The following is a 15,412-nucleotide window of genomic DNA, read 5'->3' on the forward strand; positions in this document are numbered from 1 at the left end:
GTGATTAATTGCAATATCACCGGATGATTAATCAGTCATTATTTCATAGCTAATGTAATTAGCCGGCCTTGCCTCTTGGCTAACTGTTAGCCTGTCCATCGCATATATACACCACCTAACATTCGACATTCAATTAGTTATTGAGCCTATATGTAATGGCACCCATTGGGAATGTAACATACATTGATTCCACAAAACTTACCTGGTTTAGGAGTCTATTTGACGCCTCCTTTTACCTTCTATTTACTTTATTTGTTTCCCTAATTGCTAGCAATTACTATCTGGGAAATCTGTTGGCACAGGGGGCGCTATCTCCCTATTGATCTTCCCTCCTTTGCCCGGTTTAGAATTTTTACCCATTGTGATCGAGAATATATATATATATATAACCCTCAGTGTTGTCAAACACTTTTCGTAATTTTGAAAGTTTGGAGTGTACCAAGGAAAGCTACCGCATTATGAGAAATAATAATATATAAAGTAAAAAAGAAACTGTAAAAAAGTATAAAATAAGAAAGCGGTTTCTCATAAACTTTGAGAATGACTAGCTTCTCACTGCAAGTTCCTCGTCGACCAAAGTATTTCGAGCGATGGACAGCACTAAATAGACCAAATGATGAAGTTAAAGAAGATCATATAAGAGTCATCAGTTACTTGATGAGTAAAATACTGACTGAGGAGCAAGAAATGACTGACCCGGCTTTTGAGAAGAGGTTGGATCCGACCCGGATCGTCCTGCTCATCTTCACTATCGGTGAGTTCAATCTCCTCGTAGCTGTCATACTGAAGGAGGGACACAAAAGAGGAAATGAAAAACACAAGAACTCATGAAAATGTCACGACTGGTAACATGTATGGTTTCAACCAATAGAACTAGAACAATGACCATAATTAGAATTCTGGATAATCATCCACACGTTGGTCATGATATCTTTTTTTTAACTGGAAACGCTCCTTTAATTTTAAGTCTCCGATTATAATCAAGGTGGTGATGCCTGCACCTTTTCCATGTGATTTAATGCCTTTAAGTAGTATGACTTTCATTATTCAAATTGATACTCATATATGAATACATGCATGTATATAATGTATACAGCGAAAGGAGGTCTTCGGTGTACGTATATCGTATATTTTTGATATTTCAATCATTAATCCATGGAAAGAGGAAAGTAATTTTTTCAGAAAGTTTCATTTCAAGAAATTTGAACTATACAGAAATCCCTTGACAGTAAATATTCCGAATATGTATATTTCAAGCGTAACTAAATCAAAAAGTGATTAAAATAAGAGAATTATTAAAAGCTTTTGGAAAACATGATCTGCTATGATGATCATGCACAGACCACTCTTGTGGTCCAATTCCTGGAGGTGATCGGTGAATCAGGACTTATTTGTCAGCTAAAACAGGATACGTACAGTGACGGACATATCATATTAAGATGGGTTTTCAACAGACAATGTGCAATATTTTCCAGTTTTCTCTTGTCTGTCACAGGAAAATCCACTTTAATATCCCTTTAATACCCCAAAAGAGCCATGAATGGAGTATTAAATCAAGAAGAGTCATTATACTGACAGCTTTGAGTACAACCTTCTGCAGACCTTCTCATACAATTCAATGGGAATGCTTGCAGCTTCAGCACATTAGTAAATCATGTGTCATTTTTAAACAGCTATCTAAAAGTCACTGTCAACCTTGGCATTTTTTTTTTGTGGAGTTAACCTTACTAATCCTCCTTCATATATAGTATATATACTTATTTTATATGAATGTGTGTTAATATATTAACACTTTGAATCAAATTCCAAGGAGATACATATATATGCAATAGGAAGGGAGAGAGAGAGCATTTATTTGCACATGGTAAGGAGGGAAACAAAATCTATAAATGCATGAAAGAATTATGTAAACTACAATCTGTAGATGTGATGTGAATTATATTCAAGAAGGCTTTAGTTCCAATCAAGTTCTATTTATATATTCATTACATGATTCCAATGATCTGCATCATTCAAAAGGATTGATGAGTGAATCGTATTTGACAAGTATAGCCTGCAGATATTTAGATCATTCATGTCTCAAACACGACACATACATACACCCACACACGCACACACACAAGTACATACACCCACACACGCAACCCCACACACAAGTACCACGCACACACACAAGTATGCACACACATGCACACAAACGCACACATACACACATACAAAAATAAACATTCACACACACACTTACACCCATATATATACATGCACAAAGGTTACTATGTACAGTATATATGTGCATCATCAACATAGTATGAAAAATGTGACCTACATTTGCATCTTAGAAATCTTACAAATGTTCAATTAGTTTATGAAAACTAGGACGGTAGAAATCAAGAAGTTCAACATTGATACTATCCCACTGGCGTAGAAAGTTACCAAATATCAGTGGGGGAGGGAGATAAGAAAACAGGATGGGTCTGGGATATTTACCAGAAGTAGTAGAATTTTTGTAGATGCTATGTTGGCCCGACATTAGAAATTTGACTGATGTATGTTCATATTACTATGCATGTACTTTACTGTATGAATTTTGTTTCATTCAAATTTTGCACAAAAAAAAAAAAAAAAAAAAGGTAAAATAACATTTAGACGTATTTTAAGGTATATTAACAATAAATGACCCCTCCCCATCCCCATCTGCCTCACCCCCAACCCCCCCTCCTTCCCAACCCTCGATGCCTTTTGCTGCCAAAGCAATTTCTACAATTTCCAAAAGAAGATAGGTTTGGACAATACTTTGTTCATCACATCAATCTACTGCAACTGCAGGATATTTAACTATTTAGGATTTCAGCTAAATGGTGGCGTTGTTTTTATCATAAATGTAAGATTCCCATTACCAAGATACCCTTGAACCAGTGCAGGCAAGTCATGGTAATAGAGTAGCTATAAGAACATGGGAGTGATCATTAAAAGGACATCGGAAGACACTTTTGATGGTTTTGAAGTACAATTTGAGTTTTCATGAGTATACTCAAGTTTAATATTCCGTCCAGAATGAAACGTATGTTTACCACATCCATCAAGGGCATGTATACTTCTTATTAGTTTCATATGAAAAGCAACCACAAGCAAGTCCCGCTTACTATTTGACAAAGCAAGATTCCCAATCTTGATAAGAGAATAATCCCAAGCTTTAAAATAATCATCCCAATAGATAGATATTGTTTTAAGCATTTCAAGAGTTTGATAACTATCTGCTTACTGAATTATGGAACATCTGCTAACATTTTTGTGATGTTGTAACATAAGAACCGCAGGAAAACAATATGCATATAGCATACCAGAACAGATGTTTGACAGTTTTATTGGCCACTGAATGAGTGAGCTCATCACAATCATTTCAGTACTAAATGTTACCATTTAATTCCATTTTCAACATGACCAAGTAAACCTGTGCCTTGTAGTCTATGATAGGCTATAATTACTGTACTACAATACTTAATTATGCATAAACAATTGGGCAAAGATATGAATTGTTATATCATCATTGCTGGTTGACTGTTAGGCTCAGTTTACAGTAGACCAGGAGCGCAGTGTGCAATGCCCCCCCCCCCCACCTCCCACATGGATATGAATTGTAGTGTAAATGCATATCAGACCCCCCAATTTGAACCATACCATAGACTAAAGGGCTCAAGGGAGGATCATCAACCCCGCTCATTGTTAATATTTGTATCGTAAACGCACCTCTGGGTTGACCCAACCTCTGTCTTTTGTTCCGGGTGTAACTTGAAACAATAGAAGCAAAATGCATGACACGTACAGCTCATGCATGGGATTGCACCCCCCCCTTCAGATATTAAAAGCTAGCCTCAACTTCCTGTTTGGATGGTAATTGCCAGCACTGATTAAAATTCAAAATCACCAGTCTCATCCTTAATTCTACGTGTGGCCATACCCGGCAGTTATTGAATATTTTACCCAATAAAGTTACGGATTAGGTGACCCTAAGATTTTTACTTATGTGTTACTATGTGTAATACTGAAATGAGTATTCTTGAAGGTCTTGGCAAACTCAGTTTATATAAATACAATACTTACATGGTAATATAGGCAAAGTATTACATAGGTCTGTTCACAATTAACTATTTGGCACTTAAGATTTAAATACCACTTTGGATTAAGCTGCCACTTCCAAAACAGAGAAAAGTTTAATTGCGATGTGGCCTTTCAAGCTGCTTTTTACTTTGGTTAACACTGAGAATCTAGGTTCATGTCAAGAAAAAGTACAGCAAATATCTTTGGCAATGAAAGACCATGCAACTGCGAAGGCATAAAATAGCCATTTTTACCCTTTACGGTGATCTCCATTCTCATACTTCGCTACCACTAGTAGTATATTCAAGGAAACAGAAAATAACATACACAGAGATGCCAACCTCTTGACACAAAAAAAACAGACTGAATATCCTAAAAAATCAGATTTTTGAGAGAAAAATCAGATTTTCACAAAAACTCCACACTACCACTGGCCGTTGGCCCCGGGCCAGTAAAATGTCAGAAAAATGTTTTACTGGTAAGAACGGGCAAGTAAAATGTTTGCTTTTTCAATAACATCTAATGAGAAAATTGTAAAGCATCTGTAATAATTCTTATGATGCAAAAAGGGTGTTTAAATGCATAATGAGAATAATGATACTGTACCTTCTAATTGCTTGCGTATTTTGGGCCTGAATTCTCAAGCCAGAAGTAGAAGTGAGAAAAAAATTACTGTATAGACTTGCATTATACTCATGGAAATATGAGCCACATTCCTGTTAACTGACATTATAAACCAATTAAAAGAAAAAAAGTGTCAGATATTTCAAATAATCAAATATGAATTGCACCATGTAGCAAGATTATTGATCAACTATTAAAAAAAAAAAAAATAAATAAATAAAAAAAAAATGATTTTTTTTTTTTTTTTTTTTGTTGTTGAATTTTTTGAAAGATGAAAAGTTGTATTTTCAAGAGGTGAATCATATTATCGTATTTCACTTTTTTTATCGTACTAAATACGATAAAATCGTACTGGTTGGCATCTCTGCATACAGCCATCAACCAAGAAAGAAAAATGAAATTCTCATATTTCAAAGGTCACAACAAATACCCTGGTTAATGTTATTTACATTACGTCTCTCTCGAAAAATGCGGATAGCATCTTCACCCTAGAGAAGATAAAAAAAAAAAACCTGATTCGCTCAAGTAGGCACACTCATACATTTTTCGTGATAACCATCATCGAAAATGAAGCACTCCGCCCGAGAACCAATATCGTAAAAACTGCAATAAATGTGTACTTTTCTAATAAGAGCTTCTGTTCCTACATTGCATTTGAATCGGAATGCAGCTCTGACTTGATGACTGTTTGCATAATGAGGACAAGTGTTAGTAAGAGAAGCTGTTGTTTGATCTTAAGTTTCAATGTTTCATCATTATATATATCATACTAAAATATAAAAAAATATTTAAAAATTGTTAAGTACTACCTAAAATTGTCAGTACTCAGCTAAATCATCATTTGATGGAAGAAATTCAATTAGTTAAAATGCACAAATTAATTAAGGAGTTTATCATGCTGATAAAATAAAGTAAATTTTACACAATTTGATTGATATATTTGCAACTTAAAGGCTCAACAAGACATGAAAAGTAGAAGAGCATGGTCACACATTTTAACAAGCTAAAATTATTCATGCAAGAGTTTAAAAGCAGGGTTTTTGATCCCAAACCAAACCAAACACACCAAGTACTTACTTTTACTCAAAGGAATTTGGCAATTCCCTAAACCTTACTAATTTGGATATTCAAGAGCAATGATACTTACATGTCTCCAGTCTGTTTATGCACTACTCCATCTACTTAACCTACTGAATTGGTAATAATCTGGAACTGCTACCCTCAATCCCATATTCAGCATATACACTGTCCAATGTGGTAACAGAGCAGCACAATGAATTGATCACACTATAAGCCTAGTTTGTAATTATTACCATCAAATAGTAGCAAAACATTGTGAGTATATGATGGGTCGCACAATAATACAAACACATAATATGACAATAAAGTATGATTACAAGCATCACCATGGATACACCACATAGTATAAACAAACAGCATCACCATGGATATGCTACATACAGTAGTATAAAACAAACAGCATCACCATGGATATGCTACATAGTATAAACAAAACACATAGCATCACCATACATACACCACATAGTATAAAAAGCATCACCATGCATACACCACATAGTATAAACTAACTTAGCATCACCATGGATATGCTACATAGTATAAACAAAACACATAGAACACCATGCATACACCACATAGCATGATCACATAGTAACATGACATAGCATCACCATGCATACACCACATTCACCACACAACACCACAGCAGTAGAGACCCCCATAATTACGCTATACGCATATTCAGCTTTATAGCAGCCCATTTTAAGCAGTTCCTTTCTGCTTTGCCCTCTGGTTCACTCTGGGCTGTCACATATTCAGAACAGTGAATTAACACTGTATGCATGCATGTGTGCCTGTAGCAATACATTTAGCCATGCAGTCATTACCATACCATGAACATGCATACAGGAAGTACTATGGCATTATTCAGTCTCATTATATTCCATATCATTCAATATGTTGATACCAAATTCACTTCAAGCAATTATTTTGCACCGACACATATTTTTTCTAGACCGATCTTTAAAGCCCAAGAAACTGCCAAGATCAAATTCCAAACGTTTGATCTATAGAATTTACTAGTTTGAATTTCTAACTTAAGAAAACATGAAAACAGCAAGAAACTAATCAAGTGCACAGTAAACATAGCATCCATTGACATTAGAGAATTGCATATAGTGAATGTTTTGCAGAATTTTAAACTGAATTATACCACCTAGGGATAATATATAGCTGGATAAAATGGCCGCCGGTGGATCAGAGTGCTCAAAATAAGAGAGGTGCCCTTGAGGTTATTCAAAGCGTCACTACCAAGTTTACACCGATCATGGAAGCAATATGCAGATACACATTTTCAGTAGATTAACCAACCTAAGGGTGACTAAAAAGACTTCTGTACAATTTGACTCAACGAAAACTTGTTGACATTTAAAGGTTCTCAAGACATCACACTTTTCATGTGTTTTTCTGACATGACAGAAGTTTAAATCAAATATTTATTCTACTTTCATGTGCTACAATGACCACAAATGACATATGGATGGAGAAAAATTGAAAATGCATTTTACCCTAGCTGATTAAATAATAAAGAACTTTGGGCATTTTAATTGATCATCCATTGACAGACTTAGTTAGCATTAACTGTAAAAGTGGAAAGAAATTCAGAGATAATTACTCCATTTGTTTGCTTGTGCAATTCCAGTATATATATATATTGATATATCGATATATATATATATATATATACATATATATATACATATAGATAGATATAATTGAAGTCGTAGTGAGTTGGAAAATCCAGACCAGGAAAAAACTTTCAGCCCCCACCGGGACCCGAACCTGGGCCTCCCGCGCCACACGCAGACATCCCAACCACCAGGCTATGGATGCTGATTGTATGTCCAGAGGTTCGAAACCGGCAAGGAAGGTTGTAATTCCACTGTAGGCGTTTGTCACCTGTATCGAACAATACTAGTTCTGTTTTGGTGACATATATTGCCTTACTCTAGAGATCAAACATGATGCTAACCAACTCGAAAATCATTAGTGATTCCTACAGTAAAGCCGGATCTCGAAAGAGAGATAAATATATATATAGTTGGAAAATCAAGAACAGTGAAAAAACTTCCAGCCTCCACCGGGACATATATAGTGCATGCAGTTCCATACGAAAGCTGTACACTGGTGATTAACCGTGTCCAAAACATGTTGTCTTGTCATATTATGCAAATGAAAACATGTCAAGGTATATCCCCTGTGAAAATGTGAATTAGCTTAATGTAGGCTAGAACATAGCAAAGTAAAAAATAATTCTTCCTCACACCCTGATGGACACAAATGATTTCATCCCCCTTAATGAAAGTATTCCAGGGTCTCTCTCAGTGACCTAATTTTACTTTAACAAAATTCCCAAGTTTACTTATAATTCATTTCACAAAGTCAACAAACCATCGATAGCCTAATTTGGGCGGGGGGGGGGGGGAGGGAGCAAGAGCAATATAGGTTGTTGATTTTGTTGATTGTAATGACCTTAGTTAACCTGTATTCCTAATGATTGGGGGGGGGGGTGGGGGTGTTAAAATGTATACTGTTAACTGTGCCTTTCTCTGGGGGTAAGTTTTTGCAACTGGCCTTGCAGATTCTACTAGAGGTGAATCTGAGAGACAAGATCTTATTAGCTGCTGTATCACTGTCGAATTTGGGAGATTTCCCCGGACAGTGGAGGTCAATCTTAGGGATGTAATTGTTTTAAGGTCTAGAGGATTGGGGCAAGAAGCTTAACCCAAACTAGTAAATGTTATTGATTTTCTGGAAGGTTTGGAGGTCATCGCGGAGGTCGTTCATAAGAGACATCTTCAGTAATCATCCCTTTAAGGAGCATACTGCATTTTAAGTATCATCCCAAAGTGAAACCTGCCTACCATTTAATGTGATTCTTACGCCACTCCAAACAAATACTTCACATATTTTGCTATGTTTGCCAAATCTGCATTTTGAATTAGAAAGCAAAGATGTAGTCTTGAGTCAAGTCTCACTCAGTTAATGTAAAATGGCATAATGTTAGTTCATGTATACCTTTCCATATGAACTGTACCAGTTTCAAAGATGTAAATGGATTGTTAAACAGCTTGACAATCCGTCCGACATTTTGCATTTACCCGATTGCAATCCACATCTGCTGGAATGCGAAAATTGTAAGTTCTCTCAAGTATAATTTGTGATTTAGGGGTTGAGTGCAAAGTTCTTCATATAGTTTTCAGCCTTTTTGTCTTCAATGTAAGAATTAGTCCGTTTCACCTTTACTGTCATATATGTAACCTACTTAAGCAAGCTAAATTATCTCGCAAATTTGATCCATATATCTAATCTAAGAAAATTACAGAAATTGGCCAGGCACTAGTTGTATGGTACATTTAACACAACAGTAATAAATTGGTTTTTATCCCCCTTTGAAAGTAGTAATTATATTAATTTGAAATGAAGATGTGTCACAAAACCTATTTAGTACTCTCTGTCAAGTTGCAACAATGAGGCGGTTGGAAATTACAGAAGAGTGCTGAAAACCACAGACCAGTGAAGTACAGTTTATTGAACCATCTAAGACAATGCCATAACAAAGAAGACAATGCCCATAATAAAAAGACAATGCTACAATACAGAAGACAATGCCCATAATAAAGAAGACAATGCCACAATCATGAAGACAATGCCCATAATAAAGAAGACAATGCCACAATAAAGACAATGCCACAATAAAGAAGACAATACCATAGTAAAGAAGACAATGCCCATAATAAAGAAGACAATGCCACAATAAAGAAGACAATGTCACAATAAAGAAGACAATGTCACAATAAAGAAGACAATACCACAATAAAGAAGACAATGCCACAATAAAGAAGACAATGCCACAATAAAGAAGACAATACCACAATAAAGAAGACAATGCCCATAAAATAGAAGACAATGCCTATAATAAATAAGACAATGCCCATAATAAAGAAGACAATGCCCATAATAAAGAAGACAATGCCCATAATAAAGAAGACAATGCCCAGAGGAGGGTCATGGGGGGAGGGGGGACAGTGCTAACATGTTACCAGTTAGAAGGCTAGGTAGATGGGAAGGTATATGGAAATGGTCGAGACAGGTGAGGGAGGAGCGTAAAATCCTTCTAGATGTTTTCCTGAAAGTTTGTCAATTTTGATATCTATCCAATTTACCATTTTATGATTGAAACAGCTGTGTCAACGAGGTTTCCCCTCATTGTATAAATGTAAACAGTATAATGCATGGCACAAATTCTTTAAACCACAATAGATCACACATAAACCACAATAGATCACACCTTTGCACACTATATATCATGCACACTTTATTTATAATGCACACTTTTTTTACTGCACAGTGCACACTTTATTTAATGCACACTTTATTTAATGCACACTTTATTTAATGTAATGCACACTTTATTTTATTAATTTTCAATACCATTTTAAGTACACGCAAATCTTCACAATGTGATTGAAATGCTCAAGTCAATAACTGGCATTTAATCGCACCCAATTCTATAACTACATCAATTTAACAAAAAATTTGATTAAATGTTAAATTGCATGAACCCAGAAGTGAAGTCTTTGTAAGCAGATTATCCCCAATATTTTCATTCTAGGGACATTAATTAGGTCAACTGCCATAATTAACAGCTGAGTAAGTGTTACAAACTCACAAATTCTGTTGAAAATGTATCAAAATTTTGAAAATGTAGGGGGAAAATGCGGCAGTTGTAAGTTAATTTAATTAATTTCAGGATAGAATACAGTATATATAACACATGAGGAGGTGAAAGGCAACGAGTTCTTCATTTATGAACCAGAGTAGATTTACTTTATTTAAGTAAACTAATCCTTTTTTCTCTCTTTTTTTTTGCTCAACACTCTAGGGATTATACCTCCCACATTCCCCAATTAAAATTGTCATCTCCTGGGGATAATTACCCTAGAAAATTAGTAAGAATTTGAGATACCTCCTTCTAAAAGAGCCAGATGGAATCGCTTCCACAGGTGATGTCGGAAAAAAATTTCATTAAAAGGGTCGTGTGAATTCTAGAAATGTCATGTGATGACCTAAATCAATTTAAAGAGAACCAAATTAATTTACCATCGGTCCATTATTTTATCTACTGTATTTTGAAGACTGTTTGGGACATCAAGAAAGTAATTTTCAAATAATCTATAATAATCAACATAAAAATCTCAAAGTTACCAAAAAATTAAGATTTGCCTTCAATTTATTGCAGTATGAAAACTGTGCAAATCAATGATAACTGGTCATTTTATCATTGAAAAAGATACAGATATCTGTCTTAAATGTGTTGGATGAAACTTGTTATTCATTCACCAAAGTCCTGAGGACTGGCCAATTTCCATAGGTTGGGGGAAAGGGAGGGGAGTGGGGGAGGGGAGAGGGGGAAACACCTAGGAACTACAGAAGCACTGCATGGTGTCTGACTCAGGACAGCAGTTTGACAAAATTATTTTTAACAGTCCAAATTCAAATTAATTCATAATATTGCTTTAAGAAAGGTTATAGCTATTGGCATGAACTAGATAAATGACCAAAATATGACAACATAAATAAGATAGCTAGGATTCCCTCGAGTTTAATTAACAGTTCCTTGAAAGCAGGCAGGTGTATTGAAGGAATTGTAGCTCCTTCTTGTGTTCAACACATGTTGCAAATTTAGTAGTAAACAAAAGAAATCAATGTTGATAACAAAATATCAATTGAAAATTGAGTAAAATTTACAAAGAGGTATACACGTCAAATTCTACGACTGAACGATGAAACTCTAGCACAAAACAAGTATACTCAATCATGATGCAAATATCAAGCAAATGGATGAGTGAATGCATATGCCAATCTAACAAATATTGAGTGTTTTCTCAAATGGTGCAATATTAAGACTTATTAAATCCATCATATAGCCACATAAATAGGTTTTGGTAGTTCTACCTTGAATCTTAAACCTCTGTCCACACACAACAACTGAAAAAAAGTGCAGCGATATTTTGTTGCAACATTTGGTAGAAAGAATAAAAATCTCCATGCATTGCATGAAAACCTTGTAGCATTTAGTACAGTAAACCATACCATCAGATGTTGAGAGCTAGGTTGGGCCACTGGGACAATTACCTTCACAGGGCTTTTTTTTGTGACTATATATTCGTCTGGTACCCCAAAACCCTCTTATTGACCAATGACCGTCCCCCGTCCCTATCATGCCAGGCCATATATTTAGATGTCTTCTTGTTAATCCCACAAATGCCACAGATTTGTTTTCAATCGATTCCAACTTTCTTCCAAAGTGATTTCAACACTGCAGCTACTGTACACAAGTACTTTGACAACAGATGTCATCTATTTACATGTGATTTAGAGATGAGATAATCCTCTGGCCGACAAGTGGTTGTAAATTTTATTAATTGCTAATTAAGCCCTCTCGAGCACGAAGTTTTTAAGTAGTGTATTTACAAAGTTAAGCAACCCCCCCCCCCAACATCATCGTTAACCTTGAACTGTATAACAGAAACTACACATGATTAACAACTTCCTACTTCAAACGGAACAGCTGAAAAATTAGTTGTGTTCTACAATAACCATGAGCTAGAAAATTAGGAGTGAATTCTCAAACTTTGTAAACATGAAGACATAATTATCATTGTTGGGGTGTTCAAATTTTCTACAATGTTTCCATGGCAACAAGTTTTGTTTTGGCTGCAAGATATTACAGTTTTTAAAAGTAAGATTTGATCAGTTCCTAAAGAAGACATGGAATCTTTCTAGATCGATATTTTTTTCTCCTTTCTTCATTACTTTGTTATTTATTTTTGTCTAAGAAAGCATTGTGGCTACATTTCAATGTTGTAACATTTTTGTAATAAACAATAACATTAAAGAATCAGCAATGTTCAAAAATGAATTTCAAATTCTAATCATGAAAGTGGACCTCATTCATGCGCCACAAAGTTATTAATTACCAGCCACCCATAGTACTGGACCACATTCAATGTACACATCACAAGCCTAGATCCTCCCCATACAATAAAACCTCCAAATGTTGTGCCAATAATGCAGGGACTGCAAGAACTTGAAAATCCATGTTAATGAGAAAGCAAGTCTCAGGACAGAAAATGCTAGCAGAAAAATACTTGACCCGTCATTATTTAATTTCAGTCCGTAAAAATCTCGTAGGATGATTTTTGGTATTACCATGAACCTCTCAATTACAGGGGACTATAAGCCACTGATAGCCAACTTCAGTAATGCTCGACTAATTATCCTACTTCCTATATATTGTAAACAGTTGCCCTATGATTTTATGAAATTTGTTTATAGGAATCCTTGTAAAATTTTATTTTATTTCCTAATTTTCACTATGCACATGCTAAAGTTACCCTACAAACTGTAATTCTTTCCTCCCTATAAGGAAGATAGCTAGCTCTGCATGTAAATCATCTTTTCAACCTCTTTTGAGGAATTTTTTTCCAAAAGTATTCTAAACTCATCATGAAACAGGAAATCAATTTTCACTTATGCAACTTTGAAGGCTAGACAAAATGCGGAGAATAAACTTATATTGAAAGAGCAGGAGACGCTAAGAGTTGTAGACATGAATTTCAAATTTCATGATCCACGAGAATTATGGATGACAACTCTGTAGGGCGTCGCCAGGGGTTGTATGTATCCTGTTTCCATGGAAACAATATCTGCATCATCTCAGTGTTAATTGTCGATCACGATTGATTAGAAGTAGATAAAGCGATTTATAACACATAGCAAATTGACTCATTTCATCGGTGGGAAGGAAGCTTAATTTGGAAGATGTAAAAGCAATTTCTTCAAGTGTTTGAAATTGTCATATCAACTGCCTGGAATAATGACCATTTCTTCTTATTAAATAATTATTCCACACTTCCTGACCACAAATGTGACCCTACAAAAAAGTATTTGCTGTGGGCATGCAGATTACTGTGACAACATTTAAGCCTACAGGTGATAAGCCTACAGGTGATAAACCATCAACATGAACACCACAGTCACTTTGTGTTCCACATCATAAAATTGAAGAAAAGTAGCAACAAGCTCACCCCTCCCCCCAAAAAACAAGGGAAAAAATGCATATTTGCCAATTCGAAACCTGACATAAAATGTCAAACTGCCAATCCGTTTGAGGATCTTAAAATACCTGTCTGTCGACACATAATACAGCCAATATTATGATTATAAAAAGACTATGTTCAGCCAATATTTATGATTATAAAAAAGACTTTCATATTGACAGCAGCTGGTTTCTTGCAAGTACACATGAAATCTTTAAATCATTTCCAAAATATATAAGAAAATACAAAAAACTCAATTGAACAGCTTTTCCGGGTAAACACTGCCTTTGAGGTGAAAACTGTTTGTAGTTCTTATACCATTCCCTTGGTAATACTAAATCAAATGTAGGGTGCTGAAGAGTTCATTCCTTTACAATGTCATCGGATATGCGGATATGTGGGTAGGGTTCAACATGAGGCTACTCAAAGACCTGAAAAAAATATGTTGCACATTTTCAGTTTTGAAAATAGTTCTTTATCACAGGAAATCAAAAAGGTTTGAGGTTTATCCCACTCACACATACCTGTTAACTTAATCACTGGATTTATAAGAGTGGGGAAATTGTAAGTTACTGTAGCTGCTACACAATTTGCACAAACTAATAAATATCCTGTAATAGTACTAGCTAAATATAAGTGTGTTCAAGGGATTTGAAAACTATATATATGTCAGCTAAGGCGATGACCCCATCGTAACACCTTGTGAATGTCTTTTGTTTTAAAATTGACATAACGCAGCGAGCCTCAAATTTTAGGCTTCTTACTGGGCTACATGCCAACGGATAATTTTCTGTTTGCCAGTATGGGGAAAAAGCACTTGCTTGGTTTTCTGCAAATGTGTTGGTTCTTTCTTGTATAATTAATTTAAGGAAAATGCAAGTGGGAATTTTATTGTAACCATATATATTAACAAGTGGCTAAACTTCTTCTCATAATGATATGATTTTTAATTATCCATTATATTGAAAGAACAATACTACAAGAAGGATTATAATTAAACTGTTTTCATTTTTGTGGTTTGTCAATTCCTAAACTCCCAAAAGTTGAAAAATACCTCAAGGTGTGAGCATTCTCTAGTGACGTATAAATACTGTACCTTCTTAATCAAACAGCTTACAAGTTACAATTTAACACTGTGGTATCATTTCTATCACTAATGAAGTACAGTAATTTCACATGACTTTCGAACATTATAATTCCGACATAATAATCTGGCAACATAATAGTCTGGGAAATAATTTGCTGCATTATTCATGATAATCGTAAAGGTAGGTGTACATGTCATGAAATGGAATCCAAATCCGACATGTCACTGAACACTTCCTAATATCGTTGACAGCGTAATTCCCGATACCATGTTTATCCATGAAGCTCAACATTTTTGTCTTTTCAACTTGTAGAAGGAAGCTAACGATGACATTACATCTCTCTAATGCAATGATTAGAAATTGGAGATGTGACATATACAGTATTTCTGCTGTTACCTGATTTAAGTTTGCAATAAA

At 35.1% G+C, this 15,412-nt stretch overlaps 1 protein-coding gene across 1 annotated transcript in view; it reads right to left on the reverse strand.

Moving 5' to 3' along the window:
- Positions 1 to 15,412, reverse strand: part of LOC139978464 (uncharacterized) — a 179,363-nt gene that overhangs the window by 57,616 nt on the left and 106,335 nt on the right. The window contains exon 21 of the mRNA XM_071988719.1: positions 697 to 783. Coding sequence (XP_071844820.1) covers positions 697 to 783 — 87 coding nt within the window. The remainder of the gene's footprint in view (positions 1 to 696; positions 784 to 15,412) is intronic.

This window comes from Apostichopus japonicus, chromosome 13, assembly GCF_037975245.1.
Source record: "Apostichopus japonicus isolate 1M-3 chromosome 13, ASM3797524v1, whole genome shotgun sequence".
NCBI lineage: Eukaryota > Metazoa > Echinodermata > Holothuroidea > Aspidochirotida > Stichopodidae > Apostichopus > Apostichopus japonicus.